Here is a 16256-nt window from a genome sequence, read left to right on the forward strand (position 1 = left end):
ACAGAAAGAGTCGATGAAGATAATGCTGTTGATGTGATGGACATGGAATTTCAAAAGGCATTTTATATAGCATCACACAACAGACTTGAGCAAAGTTAAAACTAATGGAATAAAAAAGGGTCAGGAGTAGCATGATTTCAAAATTGGCTGAGTAAAATGAAATAGAGATTAATGCACTGGATCTTTTTCATGCTGGAGGAAGGTTTGTAATGGAGTTCTGCACAGGTTGGAATTAGGATCACTGATTTCCCTGACTAGAGAATTGCAAATACTATGTCAGGGGTTTCCAAATTGGGGGTCAAGAGCCCAAGTGAGGTCAGAAGCTAAAACGCTTGGGTTATGAGCTGTGAGGCCACAATGGCTGCCTTGGTCTTCTAACTAAGTTGCAGCAACTGTATATTTATAAAGGGGAAATTGTGTTTAAATTGCTGCAGTATTTTTCTGAAGAGGTAACAGAAAGGGCTGATGAGGTTAATACTGTTGATGTGGCATAAATGGACTTCTAAAAGGTGTTCGATACAGTGCCATATAAAAGACTTGTGGAAAAAGTCTGAGCTTGTGGAATAAAAGGGACAGTAGCATCAAGGAAACAAAGCTGGCTGAGTGATGGGAAACAGTTTAATAGTTAGTGGACATTTTTCAGGCAGTAGCAAGTTTTGAGATAACTAGGAGTTGCTACAGGGATGCTTTTCTGGATATGCATATTAATGATCTAGACCTTACTGTGCATGGGACAATTTCAAAAAGTGCAAATGATAAAATGATACATGCAAGTGGAAGTGTTGTAAACTGTGTAAATTTCACAGGATACAGACAATTTGGTGGAATGGGAGGACAAGTTCAGATGAAGTTCATTGCAGAGAAGTGTGAGATGATTAACTTTGGCAGAAAGAACATGGAGAGACAATATTAAATAAAACACACTACTCTAAAAGGTGTGCAGAGCAGAGAGTCCTGAGAGTACCTGTGTATAAGCGATTAAACAGGACAGCGCAAGTGGAGGAAGCAGATAACACAGTATTAAATATTATAAGCATTATTAAAAGGGCACAGAGTAAACGAGCAAGCAGGTTATGCTGAAATTGTATAAGGCACTAGTTAGACCTTAGTTGGAGTGTTGTGTACAATATTTGGTATCAAATATTAGCATAGATGTGAACGCACTGCAGAGATCACAGGACAGTTTATAGCAATGGTTCCACTCATGAGAAAATTCAATTCTGAAGAAGAGTGGGGAAGTTGGGATTTTTTTTTTTGGAGTTGAGAAAGTGAAGAATAGATTTGATAGAATCCTTCAAAATAATGAGGTATCTGGACAAAGTAAATCAGGAGACACTGTTTCCAATTGTAAAAGACACACAAATGAGAGGGTACAGATTTTAAGACATCTGCAGAAGAAGCAAATATAGAGGAAAAACTTCTATCGCCCATTGAGCGCTTAGATCTGGGATATACTGATTGGCAGTATGATGGAGGTAGGTTCAAAGAAGACATTAGATGACTATTTAAACAGAAATAATGTACATGATTACAGGAAAAAGACAAGGGAACAGCACAAAGGCATAATGCTCATTTGGAGAGGTTTTGCAGACAGAATAGGCTAAATGGCCTCTTTCTGTACTGTGACAAATCTGTAATGAGTTTTTTTTTTCTCTTTATATTTGTGCATTATAAGGAAGGTCATTAACTACTCTGACATCTGACTCATACCTTTAAAGGCTACCAAGAGAGTTTTTCTCAATTCACAGTAAAGTTGATTCATTGTTATTTTTAGGGTGAGAGTTACACATTGACTATTTACAAAATGGAAATAACTTAGAGACAAAATCCAATGGTTCTGCAAAGCACACATTTTACGTACAACTATAATTTGAAACAGGGCTGTCATCAGTTTGATACAATGCAAAGCAATGTCATAAACACAAACACTGCATTGCACTACAAGTAATCTTAATTTCCATTCCTGCTCATGGATATTAGAAATAAAATGCAGAATATAGTGCAGGGTACATTGCCTCCCTTTCACCTTTAGCTCTTGACAGACTTGATGCTCTATATGCCTTTGAGTTTATGATCAGTTAGAGGGGTCCAGTATTGATTACGAGAAGTTTGAGCTATCCCTTAACTTATAGGACTCAGGACAAACTATTCTGTTCCCACAATTCTCTCAAGTTAAATCGTACAGTTCTCAATCTTCACATACTATCTGATACTGAATTGAACTTTAAACCACAAAACATAGCTGGGCCTTCATTAAAAACCTGTCAATTAAGAGCATGTTACAATATTTGAAAATTTGAGGGTGTATTTTTAATGAAAAAACATACTTTGAGTCCAGGATTGGCAATAAGACGTGTGTTGTCACTCAGATAAGCAGTGTAGTGTTCCACCATGCGTTTGGTCTCTGCTTGACTCAGGTGCTCAAATGGAGATGAGAAGCTGCCTGCAGACAGCATGACCGTGGGACTTTCTGCAAGACAGGCAATCAGAACATGTATTAAATATTAATACCACAAACATAAGACTTATGGTAATCATGCCCTAAGAGACATCACTGCAATGTCAAGTTAATGAGGACACAACCTTTCCAATACTGAATGATACTTGATACTGGGGCCCTCATAATAAAGTAACGTTGAAACATAAAATGGTTCCCTTGATGAAAGGAATTACAATTGCATAGGGTAAAAAAAAAGCAACATACACCAGGGATGCTAATCAAGTTATCCAACATTAACAACAGACTTGATGAATGTGAAACATTTCATAATCTATTCTGTTCCCTAATACTTTTCTCTATCAGAAGATGCTGCCTAGTGTTAAGACACAGTCCCATGGGAGGTCCTTCCACATCTCATACTGTTTCTTGTGACAGCCCGGTAGTTTCTGCCAATACAATACTGGACAAGGGTTTTGTTTCCATTAGTCTAACAAATGCTTGTTAAATAAAGCATCAACATACATCATGACAATGGGGAGACAGGGTAGCACGTTATGCTGCTGTGCTCATGACCTACTATGTCATGACAGGGAGCGCAATGGGAAGGCAATAAGTTCTATACCTCTGTTTGAATAGAAAAATAAAACTTAGAGATGGATTTGAAGTTAACATTGAGCCTTTCTCATGTACCACTAATAGTAATTTCCGAATACAACAGGTGTAGATCTGGGTAAGTAACCAGCTGCCTTCTTGTTTAATGGTGACTCATGGTTGAGTGGACCTCAATGAGGAGCAGCAACGGAATAATCACAAGTTACAAATCCTCAAAGCATTTCTTGAAAATTAATGCACCTACCTAGTGTTGCCAATTGCTTAAAATGCAGGCAAGAGGCAGGCTGGCCCAGTAGATCCAATCTATGATAAAGAAGCTTACTGCTCGGTGCTGTGTTCAAATTTTTGAGGTGTTTTACCGGCACCTCAGGCTGTACCATCACTATACACAGAATAAAGGATGTGTCCTGGACCTGCACAGACAAGTAACAAATTTATTAACATTAATTTTTAATTATAATCTCATCAAGGTATAACTGTGCTATGGTTTTCAGTAATTATCATATAGTAAAACAGAGAAAGATATTTCACAGAATCATGAAGAATCATCTGTGCAATAAAATAAGCTACGAAATACATAAGTATCAATTAAACTAACACTTTGAAACCACCCAATTACCAGAAAATTGGAATAATTGGCAAGGTCATTCCAACCATGCACATTGGAAAGACAAGGATAGTTTAATTCCCATTGTGTTAAATTCTAAATGCTAGTCACAGGCAATGTGGAGTTACCACAGGGAGTAAACAGTTTCAAAAATAAAAAAATCAAAAGGAAAATTAGCCTCAGGGTCATTCTTGCAGACCTATGGCTGGATCTCAGCAGCATTGGCTGTAGGCCAAAAGCAGTTTAAGTCCCTGCTTTCCTATTGCTCGAGTTTCAAGAGTGCATTAACTGTAATCAAAAGTCAAGAGTTTTGACTGTAAATAAAAATAAATGCAAAGTCCTTTGAAATTATTGCATGTCTTATCTTGATAATGACACTGAGCACCAAAAAACATGGGCCCACCTACAATGGTGTTGCTTTACGTTAGAGGCAACTCTCAACATAGCCTGGGGCTTACAGTTCTCTGGGATTGAATGCACTTATATTACTAAGCACTTTCTGCTGCTTTACAACAAACAACTGTGCACAAGCAAATCTATTTCTAGCAGGAGAAAGTTTCTACAGGTCAGCGAGAGGAAAGCCTGCATCAAAGGTTTGTACATGCAGGAGAGAATCATTTTACCTTTGGACTGAAAATGAACAGTCAATTCATGGAGGCCATATTTATATTTGCTCTGGGATCTTTTTAAGGGCACTGGCACAGCTATTTCTTCAGGGGGGATTTGGTGCTTTGGAGATTAATAGCACTTATTTACCTTACAATTTTCTAATTGATAAATCAAATGCCTAGATATTATGCTGTATTAAGGTAAGTGCAGAAAAAATGGCAGAGATGGTTCTTTCTTCATTAAAGACGTTTGATATAAGGAATAAATTCTAGCTGCCAGGCTCAAAAATTCATAATTAACCTAATGACCTAAGAATAGCATAATAAATGTCATCAACCAATTCATGTGTTAAATATGAGTATTCACAATTTATTAAAACGTTTAGTTAGATCATATACAACTGCCTTATTCAAACTTGTAGCACAACGTTATTGAAGACATGAATAAATTATGTATTTTGATTAAACAAAGGTCTTTTGGTTTTAAAATACAAGCCCATGTCCTCCTAGATCAAGGAAAACACAAATTCAAGGATATGTCCAACAAAATGTAACGTACCAATTTCCAAGCATAGCTGACATTATAGGCCTCTTTGCTGGTTTCTCGCAACCGATTTATGTGCCAAGACAAGGAGGAGTTTACAGGCACAGTAATAACCTGACTGCCCAAGGGGAGGCTGTACAGAGATATGAATTATAAATGATTTACATGTTTACAATTCACATTTCTACAAATCTATTTTAGGATTACTGGCAAAACTCATAGTATGATGAAGAAATGTGTGAGAATAATCGGAATAGGACCTATGGATTAAACAAAATTTAAAATGGCTTTTTAAAATTGAAGTACTTGATCAAAATCAATATTATCACTTTAAAAATAAAAATGCCGGCTTGAGTAGAAATCAATCATCCTAATGCGATTAAAGGAGTCCCCGAGAGTGGCTCCCTTTATCATGGAGGTCACATTATCATATAACCACAGAACAGTTGTCGATTGTTGTAAAAACCTATTTGATTCATTCATGTCCAAAAATGCCACCAAAGTAAGCATTCATATCCATGTCAGCAGAAGTCTATTGATGTTCCTAAACTAGAATAGAATTATCTCTTTCCATTGAATTCACAAAAAAAAATCACTTCGGAGTGTACGTGGCTCCTCTCTGTCAACGATCTCAAAGTACTCAATTTCTGGCCACCTCAGGTAAGCAGCTCCTCGTCTGGATTGCTGACATTGAATAATATACTTAACCAAAGGAGCCATTCATAGAGCCAACGGCTCTAATTAACAATTGACTATACTCTCTCAACATTTTTATGCATTACCTGAGGATGTTCTGCCTGACAAGTTGAAATCTTGGAATATTTTCATAGTGTATGATATCAGTATGAAGTGGCGGTTCTGTTAACAGGTATGGTCTTGTTAAGGACGGATGCATCAGAGTGTAGCCTGAAAGGAAAAATAACTGAAATGTTTAATGGTGGTCTCGCAGACTGTGAATATGATGTTGACAAGAAAGAGTATTTATTGCTGTCCCAGTGTACACAGTCAGATGACGCTAATTATCTGGCAAACCAACAGCAGGTGAAATGAAGGATGGCCATTTCAAAGTAAGAAAATGACCCTAGCTCTTTACCACTTTTAAAAAATGACCTCATGTCACAGAGAAGTCTGTGATTTGCTGTGAAATTAAGTTTATTTTTACTTTATGACTGTTAAACACAAATTGGTTTCCGAGCAGGCAGATAATGTTGACAGTAACTCTAATATAATTAAAGGGATAATTACATCTCTCTCACCTTTATTATCAATTAAGAATGTGTAGGAGGCAGAAGAATCACGATAATAAGTTACATCCTCCAGAATGTAAGCCAAGTTCACATCCACTCCCACAATTCCCAGCAGCATGTTTCCAAAGTAGCAGGGCTTACTGACTGTCATGATCAATCCTGTTAATCAGAAAAATACATAAGTTGTCATGCTGAGTGATTATAAAATGATGGGTTTTTTTGTGGGCTGGTGAGTGAGGAATAGGTCTTGGTGTGGTGGAGAGGAGATTTCTCCAGGAAGATAGAAAATAGGTTCCAACTTGCTTTCAATACCTTGCTCAAATGGCCTTCCCTGGTAAATCTACACTGAGCGTCAGGAGTCAACTTATTCATGGAAGACATCACAGCTACGCTCAATAACAGACCATCAAAATTGATGTTTAATTGCAGTACTCAGATGAAAAATTAAGTTGTGTGTGTTTCGTCTTCAGGTTTGTTCATGCCTCTATTTGATAAACAGCAGTGGAGATGTCTTCACATCCTGACCTACACTTATCCTTAAATTATCTAAACAAATTATCTTGTGGTCTTTTATTTCATTTTTGTCCTTATTATGCACTAACCGATAGGCCTGGTTTTCTCATTAACAACAAAAAGCATGTTTCATGCTGGATGCTCAAAAGACTCTTTTTTTTACAAATGCAACTTCTTTTTCTTTATCTTATCTGGCAGGACTAAGTGAACTGCAATCACAATTGGGAACCATGAATTACTTTGTCACCTCTTAAACAATGATGAGACTCTCCCCAACTTGGATTCGGTTAGGGATGAGATTCAAATCAGAAGCTTTTGTCCTGCATGGCTCAGTATAATAATGGACTGAACTCCACTCAGTCATTTCGGTTCTAGGTGTTTCAACAGAAATCAGGTGCCAAGCTGTACCACTGTTTCACGGACAATGTGATTGGCATCGACACTGACGAAGGACCTTTCTGTTTCAAGCAAAGCTTCTGGCCATCCTGAACTTGCCTTAGCAGGCTACAAGGAGGCCCAGGAGAATGGTTAAGGAGAGAAAGCAGACAGTAAACATTATCCTAATGAAAAGAAAAATCAACACTCACCATCACCCATTTCATCAGTGTATGGGAGACTAAACACAGCCTCGTCTACCATTCGATTCGGAAGGTTTGTGTAAAACCGTCCCACTGTGGTCTCTAGGTTGCTCAACTGGTTCAATACCATCATTGTCCCTTTTATAACAGGAAGTGATGTGTGATCAGGAACTCCATATTTTGCTGAGTTCTGTTCTGCCAGATCTCGAAGAAATGCTAGCTCCTTCAAACCAGTTATCCCTTCTAAAACAGAAAGATTAATGAGGAGGTATTACCAGTAGTGAAATGTTAAGTGAGTTTGCTCTATTCCGTACATACTCATTCTGAAAACAAATAGAGAAGAAAATAATTGCATGACTGAACTCTCTCTCCTCCACATGAAATTATTTCCCACTCTTGCTGATGTTGGATACTGGGACTCTTCATCTTAGGAAACACCAATTCTCCACAATTTACCACCTCACAGTGTACAGCTGTGAAGGAGAATTCAATTCAGAGGTTATAAAAGAAATATATTCTGTCTAACAAATTATTTACATATAAAGCTTTGAAAATTCACTGCAAAATTCACTTGTATTAAATATGATTAATCAGCTGCCACCCACTTTTCCTTGACTTGATCCAGTTCCTTTAATCTTCTGGCTTGTTACTGAGGCAGTAATGATAATGTATATAGCAATGCCTGACAGCCTGAGGCACTCATTCTCTACACCAATGAGTTGGGCTTATCGCTAGCAATTGCTTTCTGTATGTTGTACTGAAGTCCCAGAGTGAAGCTGGATGGTCTGTTTTACATTCGTTCATGACATGTGGGTGCTGCTGGTGAGGTCAGTACTTATTGCCCATTCCTAATTGTTCCTGAATGGAGTGACTTGCTGGACCTATTTTCAGAGGGCCAGTTAAGAATCACAGTCACAGATCAGAGGGGAAAAGAAATAGAAGAAATTTACGTGGAAGCTGGCATAAAACAAAAACTGACAGCATATGCTGAGCACAAATGAGTATTTTTGAATAATTGCAACATTGAAATGCATACTTAAAACAAAATAGATTAAGGCAAACGCTATTGGGCTCAATCCTTGCAATGCTTGAGCACTTTCTCATCCAGCAGCATTGTGATTCCCCACTTTGGATTTTGTTCATCTTCTTGGATGTCAACTTTACCAATTAATAATCTGTATTTTCAACAGATTTTGTTTTTTAATAAAAAGAATGTTCCATTCAGTCTCAATGAAACAGTACCATTTTATATTAAGACTGTCACAATATTTACTTATTGTAGCTATTATGTTCTACATAATTATCCACCCAATTGTCTGTCTTTTTGTGTACAAACGAAACTAGATGTACATTCTGTAACTTGTGCTCAAGTAACGATCAATAAAGGTGTTTTTCCAAAAATACCCCAAAAGGATGGCAGATTTCCTTTACTGAAAGGCCAATAGTGAGCCACAAGGATTTTTACAACAGTCATTGATGGTTCCATTACTGAAACTAGCTTTATATTCCAAATTTATGACTAAATTTGAATTGGTGGGACTTAAACCCAGGAGCTGTAGCATTATTCGGGGCCTCTGGATTAATTGTCCAGTGGCAATACCACAACGCCACCACCTCCAGGTGCAAGCCTGGGAAAAATGTAAGGAAAGTGTGGGTCACTCAAACATCAGGAGCCGCTCTTGACCTCACCTGCTGAGTCCAAAGTAATGCAAAGCACTACATTTGGCAAAGACTTGGTTGCAGCAGTTGCCAGAAAAATGTTATATTTATACATGAGTCTGTCTTCGGGATCCACTGCAACATCGTTAGCCCTTAACTCTCACAAGCTATCCAAAAAACAGTTGAGCTTTCAGCTTGGGCTGCTTCACGAAAAGCAAAGCAAGTCCATACCGTGGTGGGTCTACACACATTGCATGTTTGGATCCAAACTTTCTCCAAGTTCCTCTGAGACTTTAGCCTGAAGCTGAAGAATTCAGTTTCTGAGTGTCAGCATGAGAAGGCACAGCTCAGGACTTGCTGAGGGAAGAGGCTGTACACTGCCAAGAGCAGCCATACACATTTGGTTCTCCTTTTCACACTGCTGCTACATAGGACTGTAAACTGAAAATGAGAAGCCACCTAACAGAAAAGCAGAAAGCATGCTAACTGTCTCCACTCACATATTAGAAACACAACATTGATCAGATAGACACACCAATTCTGTTAAGGTCCTTTGTGCAGTTTCTAGAACTTGCTCAAGATAAAAATCATTCTGAAAGGGCCTTGTTCAAATGAAGAAAATTACTTTCAGAGGAGCGGAAGATTTGTTTTTGGCCCCAGGATAGGCTTCTAGTTGCCAAGCTAAAGTAAATATGGTGCCATTGAAATATCTGCCAACAGAGTAGCCCAACATCTATGCAATATCTTTATGCTGACGGTCTGTCCTAACTATCGGCATTTTGGAAGTATCTTCAGCCTACTCCATTGGCAAGAAGGAATTCCACTCTTCCGTTTACCTCCGTGAATCACAAATTCAACTTCAGTTATGTTGAGATAGATAGGAGAAAACCATTGGAGGAGGACAGCAGGATAAAATCACCCTAGTCAGTAGGTAATGCTCAAGAATAAACATTGTTAAATATTTCTAAACATTTTATGCTCCAGGAAGCTGCTAGAAGCACCAGTAATACAGTTTCTCACCATTCATGAGGGCATATGTAAGGATCATCACAGAGTTGTTCAGATGCCCATTTTCCTCACTGATAACACTTAGTGTTGCCTTCTTTTCTTCTTCAGAGGAGTCCACTGAGGTGATGCCAGATGACAGGTAGATTATCACCATGTCAGTGGCTGTGATTTAAAGAAGAAAAACCTCAATTCAATTTACAATTACCCGCTTCCGTAATCTGATAGATGTCTTGCCAATAACTGTTTCAATTGCCTTCAATTATTGTTACAATGTTACAGGACCGATGGTTAAGTAACAAGTTGAGTGTTCACCACAAATGTACCAAACACAAAGTTGGAATGGTTTGATTGCCAGTCTATGCCAATCTAGCTGATTTAGTTGGGGCAGCTATAGGGCAGTACAATTGGTGTAAAGTCCATCATGTCATGGATAGATGGGAGCCTTGTGGTGCAGTGGTAGCATTCCTACCACCGGGCTACAGGACTTGAGTTCAAATCCCACCTGTCCAGAAATATGCCATGATATGCCTGAACAGGTCAGTTAACGATAATTATCACACCTGCATGCAGACTTAATCTTCTTCGGCTCTGCCCAACCATGTGCCCTAGACCCAACTTCACAGAAGTGTACTCTACCTGTAACATTCTCTTTTTTCATACCATCAAACTCTGTCATCTTTCTTACAAGACTGAAACTAATGCCAACTTACAAGCAACTTTGAAATGGTTTAAAAATGCAGAAAACCCATTTTATATCAGACCCTTCCAACTAGCCAATGTTCATCCTATCAGCCACAGTATGAGAAGAATCCATGACTCCAACGTAAAACCAGGAGCAAACTGATACCGCCCTCAGTACTACCTGACCAGTCTCAAAGGTGGTGTGAATTTGTTCTTCATTCACCCACAGATTTCAAAGACATTTTCTGGGATTGAGTAAAGACATTATAACTTACAAGATCTATACTCAATTTGTGGAAAGATATATTCTCTTCCAGTCTGTGTACGATCTGCAGCCAAGCCAAGAGAATTAATTATGTTATCTTCAAAAGTAAAACACAACCTTTCTTCGGGGAACACTGATTGCATTCATCTTATTGCACCTCACACAGAGAAACTGTCGTGCTTAGCGGCAAGGAAATGATTAGATATCATTCTCAGGACAGTTACACCACTCAGGGCTCATGAAGCCACAGGTTGCATTTTTCCCAACAATACTTTCACATTAAATTCAGTTATAGCATCATTTTCCTTATAGAAAGCTGGGTGGTGGGCAAGGATTTCATGGCTTAAATTACTCAAATTTAATTGACTCATCTTAATTCAAAGAAATTGGATTCTGACAGTAAACCATATATAAACACGAAAGAAAAGTAAGAATGTGAAAACAACTCGTTTAAAGCCAGGATTCACCATCATTTGGGTGTGCAGGAGTGAGCTCCCAGTTTGTAAGATCATTGGCTGTAGCTGGCAAACAACAAAGAAGGGATCTCCTTTAAACAGATAATGAACTAAACTCATGTACTGGAGCAAAGCTGGAAGCTTCGGGTTTCTCTAACTCAGTAGTTTCTTAGTGGGAGACCCCCTACTGAAAAGATTAACACATTATGACAGATTCTAATTTCTGAAAGGTAATGTTACGTCAGCCAGAAGGAAAATGACTGAATAATATGAGGATATTCTGGATCCTTCAAAGTCTGAAAGTCTCAGTCAAAAAACGATTCTTTTATTAAACCTAATTAATGTGCAAACAGATCAAATAAAGGAGGCTCACGCTTTGAGTGCAAACAGATCTGTTTGCACTCAAAGCGTGAGCCTCCTTTATTTGATAGCTCAGTATGACACTTGGACAGCAGGTTTTAGGGAGTAGAGATTGTGAATTTTAAAAATCCTGCTTCAGATTAAAAGGCATAAAAATCACACGCTGAGCACAAATTATTTGCTGAAAAAATACTCAATTTGGATACAGGCACTATCTAGAATGATATAAAGCACACACGCTTTATCATGCCAGGCTTGGTTGCAAGTCTCTGCTGAGCAATTGAGCTCAGCCAGGGCAGCTTTTGGAGCATTACAATAAACTCAGTGTCTTTTGGTGATGGGTGCAAGTTTACAGGCGGTGTTTCTAATTTTGCTTTCTGCCGAGTAATCCCTGTGGGACTGTGTCAAACAGCTTGCCAACAATCAAGCTCATATATGTGCAAAGTATTAACCACCCCTAGATCTATTCCATGGCTGTGTCACCTAGATAACAAAGGGTATAAAAATGATGGAAGGGGAGAGGTTTAAACATTAACAAGTATTCACAATAACTAATCCTTGTATCAGTGCTTCCCAAACTTTTTCTCACTGCGACCTTGTTTCAAAGCTTTTAAATTGAAGCAATCCCAGAGGGAGAGCACAGTGAGAGCTGAGAGAAGTTGGACAGGGGGTTACTATTCCATTTTGGAAGCTTCTCCCCACAACCAAGACAGAATTCCTCTGTCCTCTCCTGATATCGAAGCTTTCTCTCCACCAGTTTCTTACTTCCCGACTGTTTTGGTTGTTCTTCACCCTCCCACTCCTCACTACATTCCTGCCAGGCCCTCTCACTTGTCAAATGTGCAAATCGCTGTTTCCCCACACTGAGTGAGGGCTGTGGCAAGAGTTGTATGGTTATCGTTTTGCTGCCTTGAGCTTAATCTGCAAACATTCACCATGCTGCTGTTAGACACTTGTCTTTCATATGGCCTGCTTGCCTTCTCACAGAATCAGAGAATTGTTATGGCACAGAAGGCCATATGAAAGACAAGTGTCCAACAGCAGAGACAAAAAAGAAAAGCAAGGAAAGCTTTGGCCAGCAGTGAGCAGGATGGTATCTATGAGAATGGTTTCAGGGAAGAGAAACATCCATCATGAAGACAGATTGAAGTAGTTGGGGCTGCCCTCCTTGCACAGAAAAAGGCCCAGATGAGATTTGTTAGAGGTTTCCAAAAACTACGAGCAGCTGAATGGAGCAAATGGGGAGAAACTGCTCCCTCTTGTAAAACGAGAATGTAGATTTAAATTGATGCGCAAAAAAAGCAAGGATGATGCAAGAAAAAACAACTTTTTCCACATAAGCAGCTATGGAACACATTGCCTGCAAATATGGTCGAGGCAGGATCAATCAAGGCATTCAAAAGACAACTGGGTGATTATTTGGATAGAAATGGAGTGAAATGGTATATGGGGCATGACAGGAGATTGACACTAGGTGATCATGTCAGTGCAGGCACAATGGGCCGAATGGCCTTCAGTGCCATAATAATTGTGTTTCTGTGAGAAAGCAAGCAGACCATATGAAAGACAAGTGCCCAACAGCAACATGGCGAATGTTTGCAGATTAAGCTCAAGGCAGCAAAACGATGACCAGACAAACTCTTGCCACAGTGCATGCCGAGGAGTTATAAGTCTGTCAAAGCAACTCCCTGAAAGCATTCCTGGACTCAGGCTCATCTCAGTGGTGATCACCGCTTACTTGGAATAGAGTTAAAAATCACAACACCAGGTTATAGTCCAACAGGTTTAACTGGAAGCACACTAGCTTTCGGAGTGACGCTCCTTCATCAGGTGATAGTGGAGGGCTCGATCGTAACAGAATTTATAGCAAAAATTTTGTTATAAATTCTGTGTTACGATCGAGCCCTCCACTATCACCTGATGAAGGAGCGTCTCTCCGAAAGCTAGTGTGCTTCCAATTAAACCTGCTAGACTATAACCTGGTGTTGTGTGATTTTTAACTTTGTACACCCCAGTCCAACACCGGCATCTCCAAATCATGACTACTTGGAATAGGGGGAACAATTGATCCCACTGGGAGTTTTGACCCCCACAGTATGGGAACCCCAGCCTAACATTTTACAGTAACTTTGGAGCATGTTAATGACACAACCAAAACCCACATTTCTTTTTTAAATGATTGCATTTTCTTGTTGCACTCACGCGTTTGGACCCTGGTGTTGTTGTTTGTATTCTGAAGTAACTGAAAAGCTTTGTGAAACCCCAGTGCATGCTGGGTGGCACCATCCACTGCTTTAATGTTGCTAAGGAACGTGGCCATTTTTCTTTTTGTTTCACTGGTGGCTGGAGACAAGTATGTCTTGTAACACTGGTCTAGCGAGCATGTTCGGACTGTGTCAGCCACAGCCAGCACAGAAATCTAGGCACAAAAGAAAGAATAGTCATTTGGCAGTTTGGTAGTACAGAACAAGAACGTTTCTGGAAAAAAAACACATTCTGTCAAGCTTTTTGTCTTTCAAGGCAGCAAGATTTAAAGCTTCAACTAAACGTGCCATTTTCAGCAAAGCAAAAGATGTTATTCTCCAAAACTTCTCAGCAACAATCTCAACTTGCCTTGCTTGCACTTTTCTGCTAATTCCCTTTACAATCCAGTTTTCTTATTTCAAGTGCTATTATCGCAAAACAATGCTGTGAAGAATTTAGTTTCCTTCACTTGATTTTTCTTTTCTTTGGTTTGCTCACATGTTGTCTACCACTTCTAACAATGACTGTGCAAGCAGCTTGTCACTTGCTTGTCAAAGTTAAAGTGGTCATTCTTGAGTGGATATGAACCAATACCCTGCTCTCAACAGGACTGTACACTTTCTGTAATTGGCCAAAGTGTTTGTGTTCACATGCATGTGGTGGGGTTGCGGGAAGGGTGAAGAAATAATTTTGTTTCTCATCACATCTCATTTGTTTTCATTAATTGGAGCAGTGGAGTACAAAATTAAATAACACTTGCAACATGAAACAAGAACATTCTCCCTCAGCAGACAGGCCACATAAGATCAATCCTCTCATCAGCACATTTCCTTCATTTAATTTCCTGACAGGAAGTCTTGCATCGGTGCTGCATGATTTTTGCACAGTAATCAAGAAAAACAAAATTTGTACAGCTCATTGATACATACATTAGCAGTCCTTGGTGCTTTAAAGTCCTGGTTCACTTTGCCAGACCAACTTAGCATGTTGTGTGTGTACACAGTATTCAACATTATTAACATTGGCAGAAATAAGAAAGAACTCACCTTATCATGTTCGTCGATTGAAGTTAATATTACTTGTGCAGCATCTTTGGCTATTTGAAGTTGTGTGTCTGTAGCTGAAGCTCCATGGTCCACCACCACTACAATATGTTTTGATTGTGGTCTGACAGTAGAGACATAAACAGGCCTGGACCGAATGAAGCCCAAAAATATTTGTAAACACAGATCAATGGGTAATGAAGAGCCAACTCAATTTATTTTTACATTTTCTCAATAGTTAACTCTTGCTCTCTCTCATTTTCTCCCCAATGTTTCAATGATTGGCTCATGACAGGGTGCATATCTATAGGCAGTGATAGCTCCCCTACCCTTTTCACAACTTGCTAACTTTCATGAGTAGTTTTACTCAAGCAGGCTACTCAAACCAATTCTAAAGGTCACAGCTTCACACTTGGGAGACAAGAAAGCTCTAGTCTCAGCCTAATAATCGGACATGGATTAACTATTTACCTGGATCAGAAATCCCGCAAATTTGAACAGTGAAAATGAATTGCGTGTGCTTAGATCAGACAGGTTTAATTGGAATCTTTTCAGAAAATGACACTGGTTAATTCGGAAGTGAAAATCAGATTTCCAGGGCTTATGCAAGAACAAATGAAGTTAAACAGAATGTTAGAAATGGCATAACTTCACTCAGTTTATTTTGTGCATTTTTGCAAAGATCTGACTGTGCTAGATAATAAATTTACCATGCCTCATTCTTATCTTCCAATGCAAATGGTTTACTCCAAGACATAAGACACAACTTTTATTACATTTCCTAATATGTTCCTTAATGCATCAGTTTAGTACATCAGTATGCATACTGCTTGTAAGTACAAACTGACTCAAAAATATTTTCACATTTACTTATTCATCAAAACTAATTCTCAGGGAAGAAAACACAAAACGATGCATTGAAATCAACTGGTCAAAAAGAAAACTTGAACTCTCAGAGAATATAGTAGAAAATTCGTACCTACTCCGATGTTCATAACCAGCTTTGCAGCGAAACCTGTGTGCTGGGAAGATGGTGAAAATCCCTTCTTCTGAGCTGAAGTATTGCCACTTTATACCAGGATTTGACTTGAAGTTGTCAGCAAGAACTGTTGGGTTAAAAGGTGAAATTATTTCAAAGCAAAACATAGGTGAAAAATTTCCAGTCCACTTCTGGCCACTATAAATTTCCCAGACTCTCATTTAAATGATTATGGAAGATCACCACACATTATAGAGTCAGAGAAATGTACAGCATGGAAACAGACCCTTCGGTCCAACCAGTCCATGCCAACCAGATATCCCAACCCAATCTAGTCCCACCTGCCAGCACCCAGCCCATATCCCTCCAAACCCTTCCTATTCATATACCCATCCAAATGCCTCTTAAATGTT

The 16256-nt window shown here is 39.0% G+C and overlaps 1 protein-coding gene across 1 annotated transcript in view; it reads right to left on the minus strand.

Moving 5' to 3' along the window:
* Window positions 1-16256, minus strand: part of cachd1 (cache domain containing 1) — a 165391-nt gene that overhangs the window by 24102 nt on the left and 125033 nt on the right. The window contains exons 5-14 of the mRNA XM_043699442.1: window positions 15844-15970; window positions 14868-15012; window positions 13780-13996; window positions 9829-9978; window positions 7159-7392; window positions 6068-6217; window positions 5594-5717; window positions 4827-4944; window positions 3297-3465; window positions 2328-2470 (exon numbers count right to left, since the gene is read on the minus strand). Coding sequence (XP_043555377.1) covers window positions 2328-2470; window positions 3297-3465; window positions 4827-4944; window positions 5594-5717; window positions 6068-6217; window positions 7159-7392; window positions 9829-9978; window positions 13780-13996; window positions 14868-15012; window positions 15844-15970 — 1577 coding nt within the window. The remainder of the gene's footprint in view (window positions 1-2327; window positions 2471-3296; window positions 3466-4826; window positions 4945-5593; window positions 5718-6067; window positions 6218-7158; window positions 7393-9828; window positions 9979-13779; window positions 13997-14867; window positions 15013-15843; window positions 15971-16256) is intronic.

This window comes from Chiloscyllium plagiosum, chromosome 11 (assembly GCF_004010195.1).
Source record: "Chiloscyllium plagiosum isolate BGI_BamShark_2017 chromosome 11, ASM401019v2, whole genome shotgun sequence".
Lineage (NCBI taxonomy): Eukaryota > Metazoa > Chordata > Chondrichthyes > Orectolobiformes > Hemiscylliidae > Chiloscyllium > Chiloscyllium plagiosum.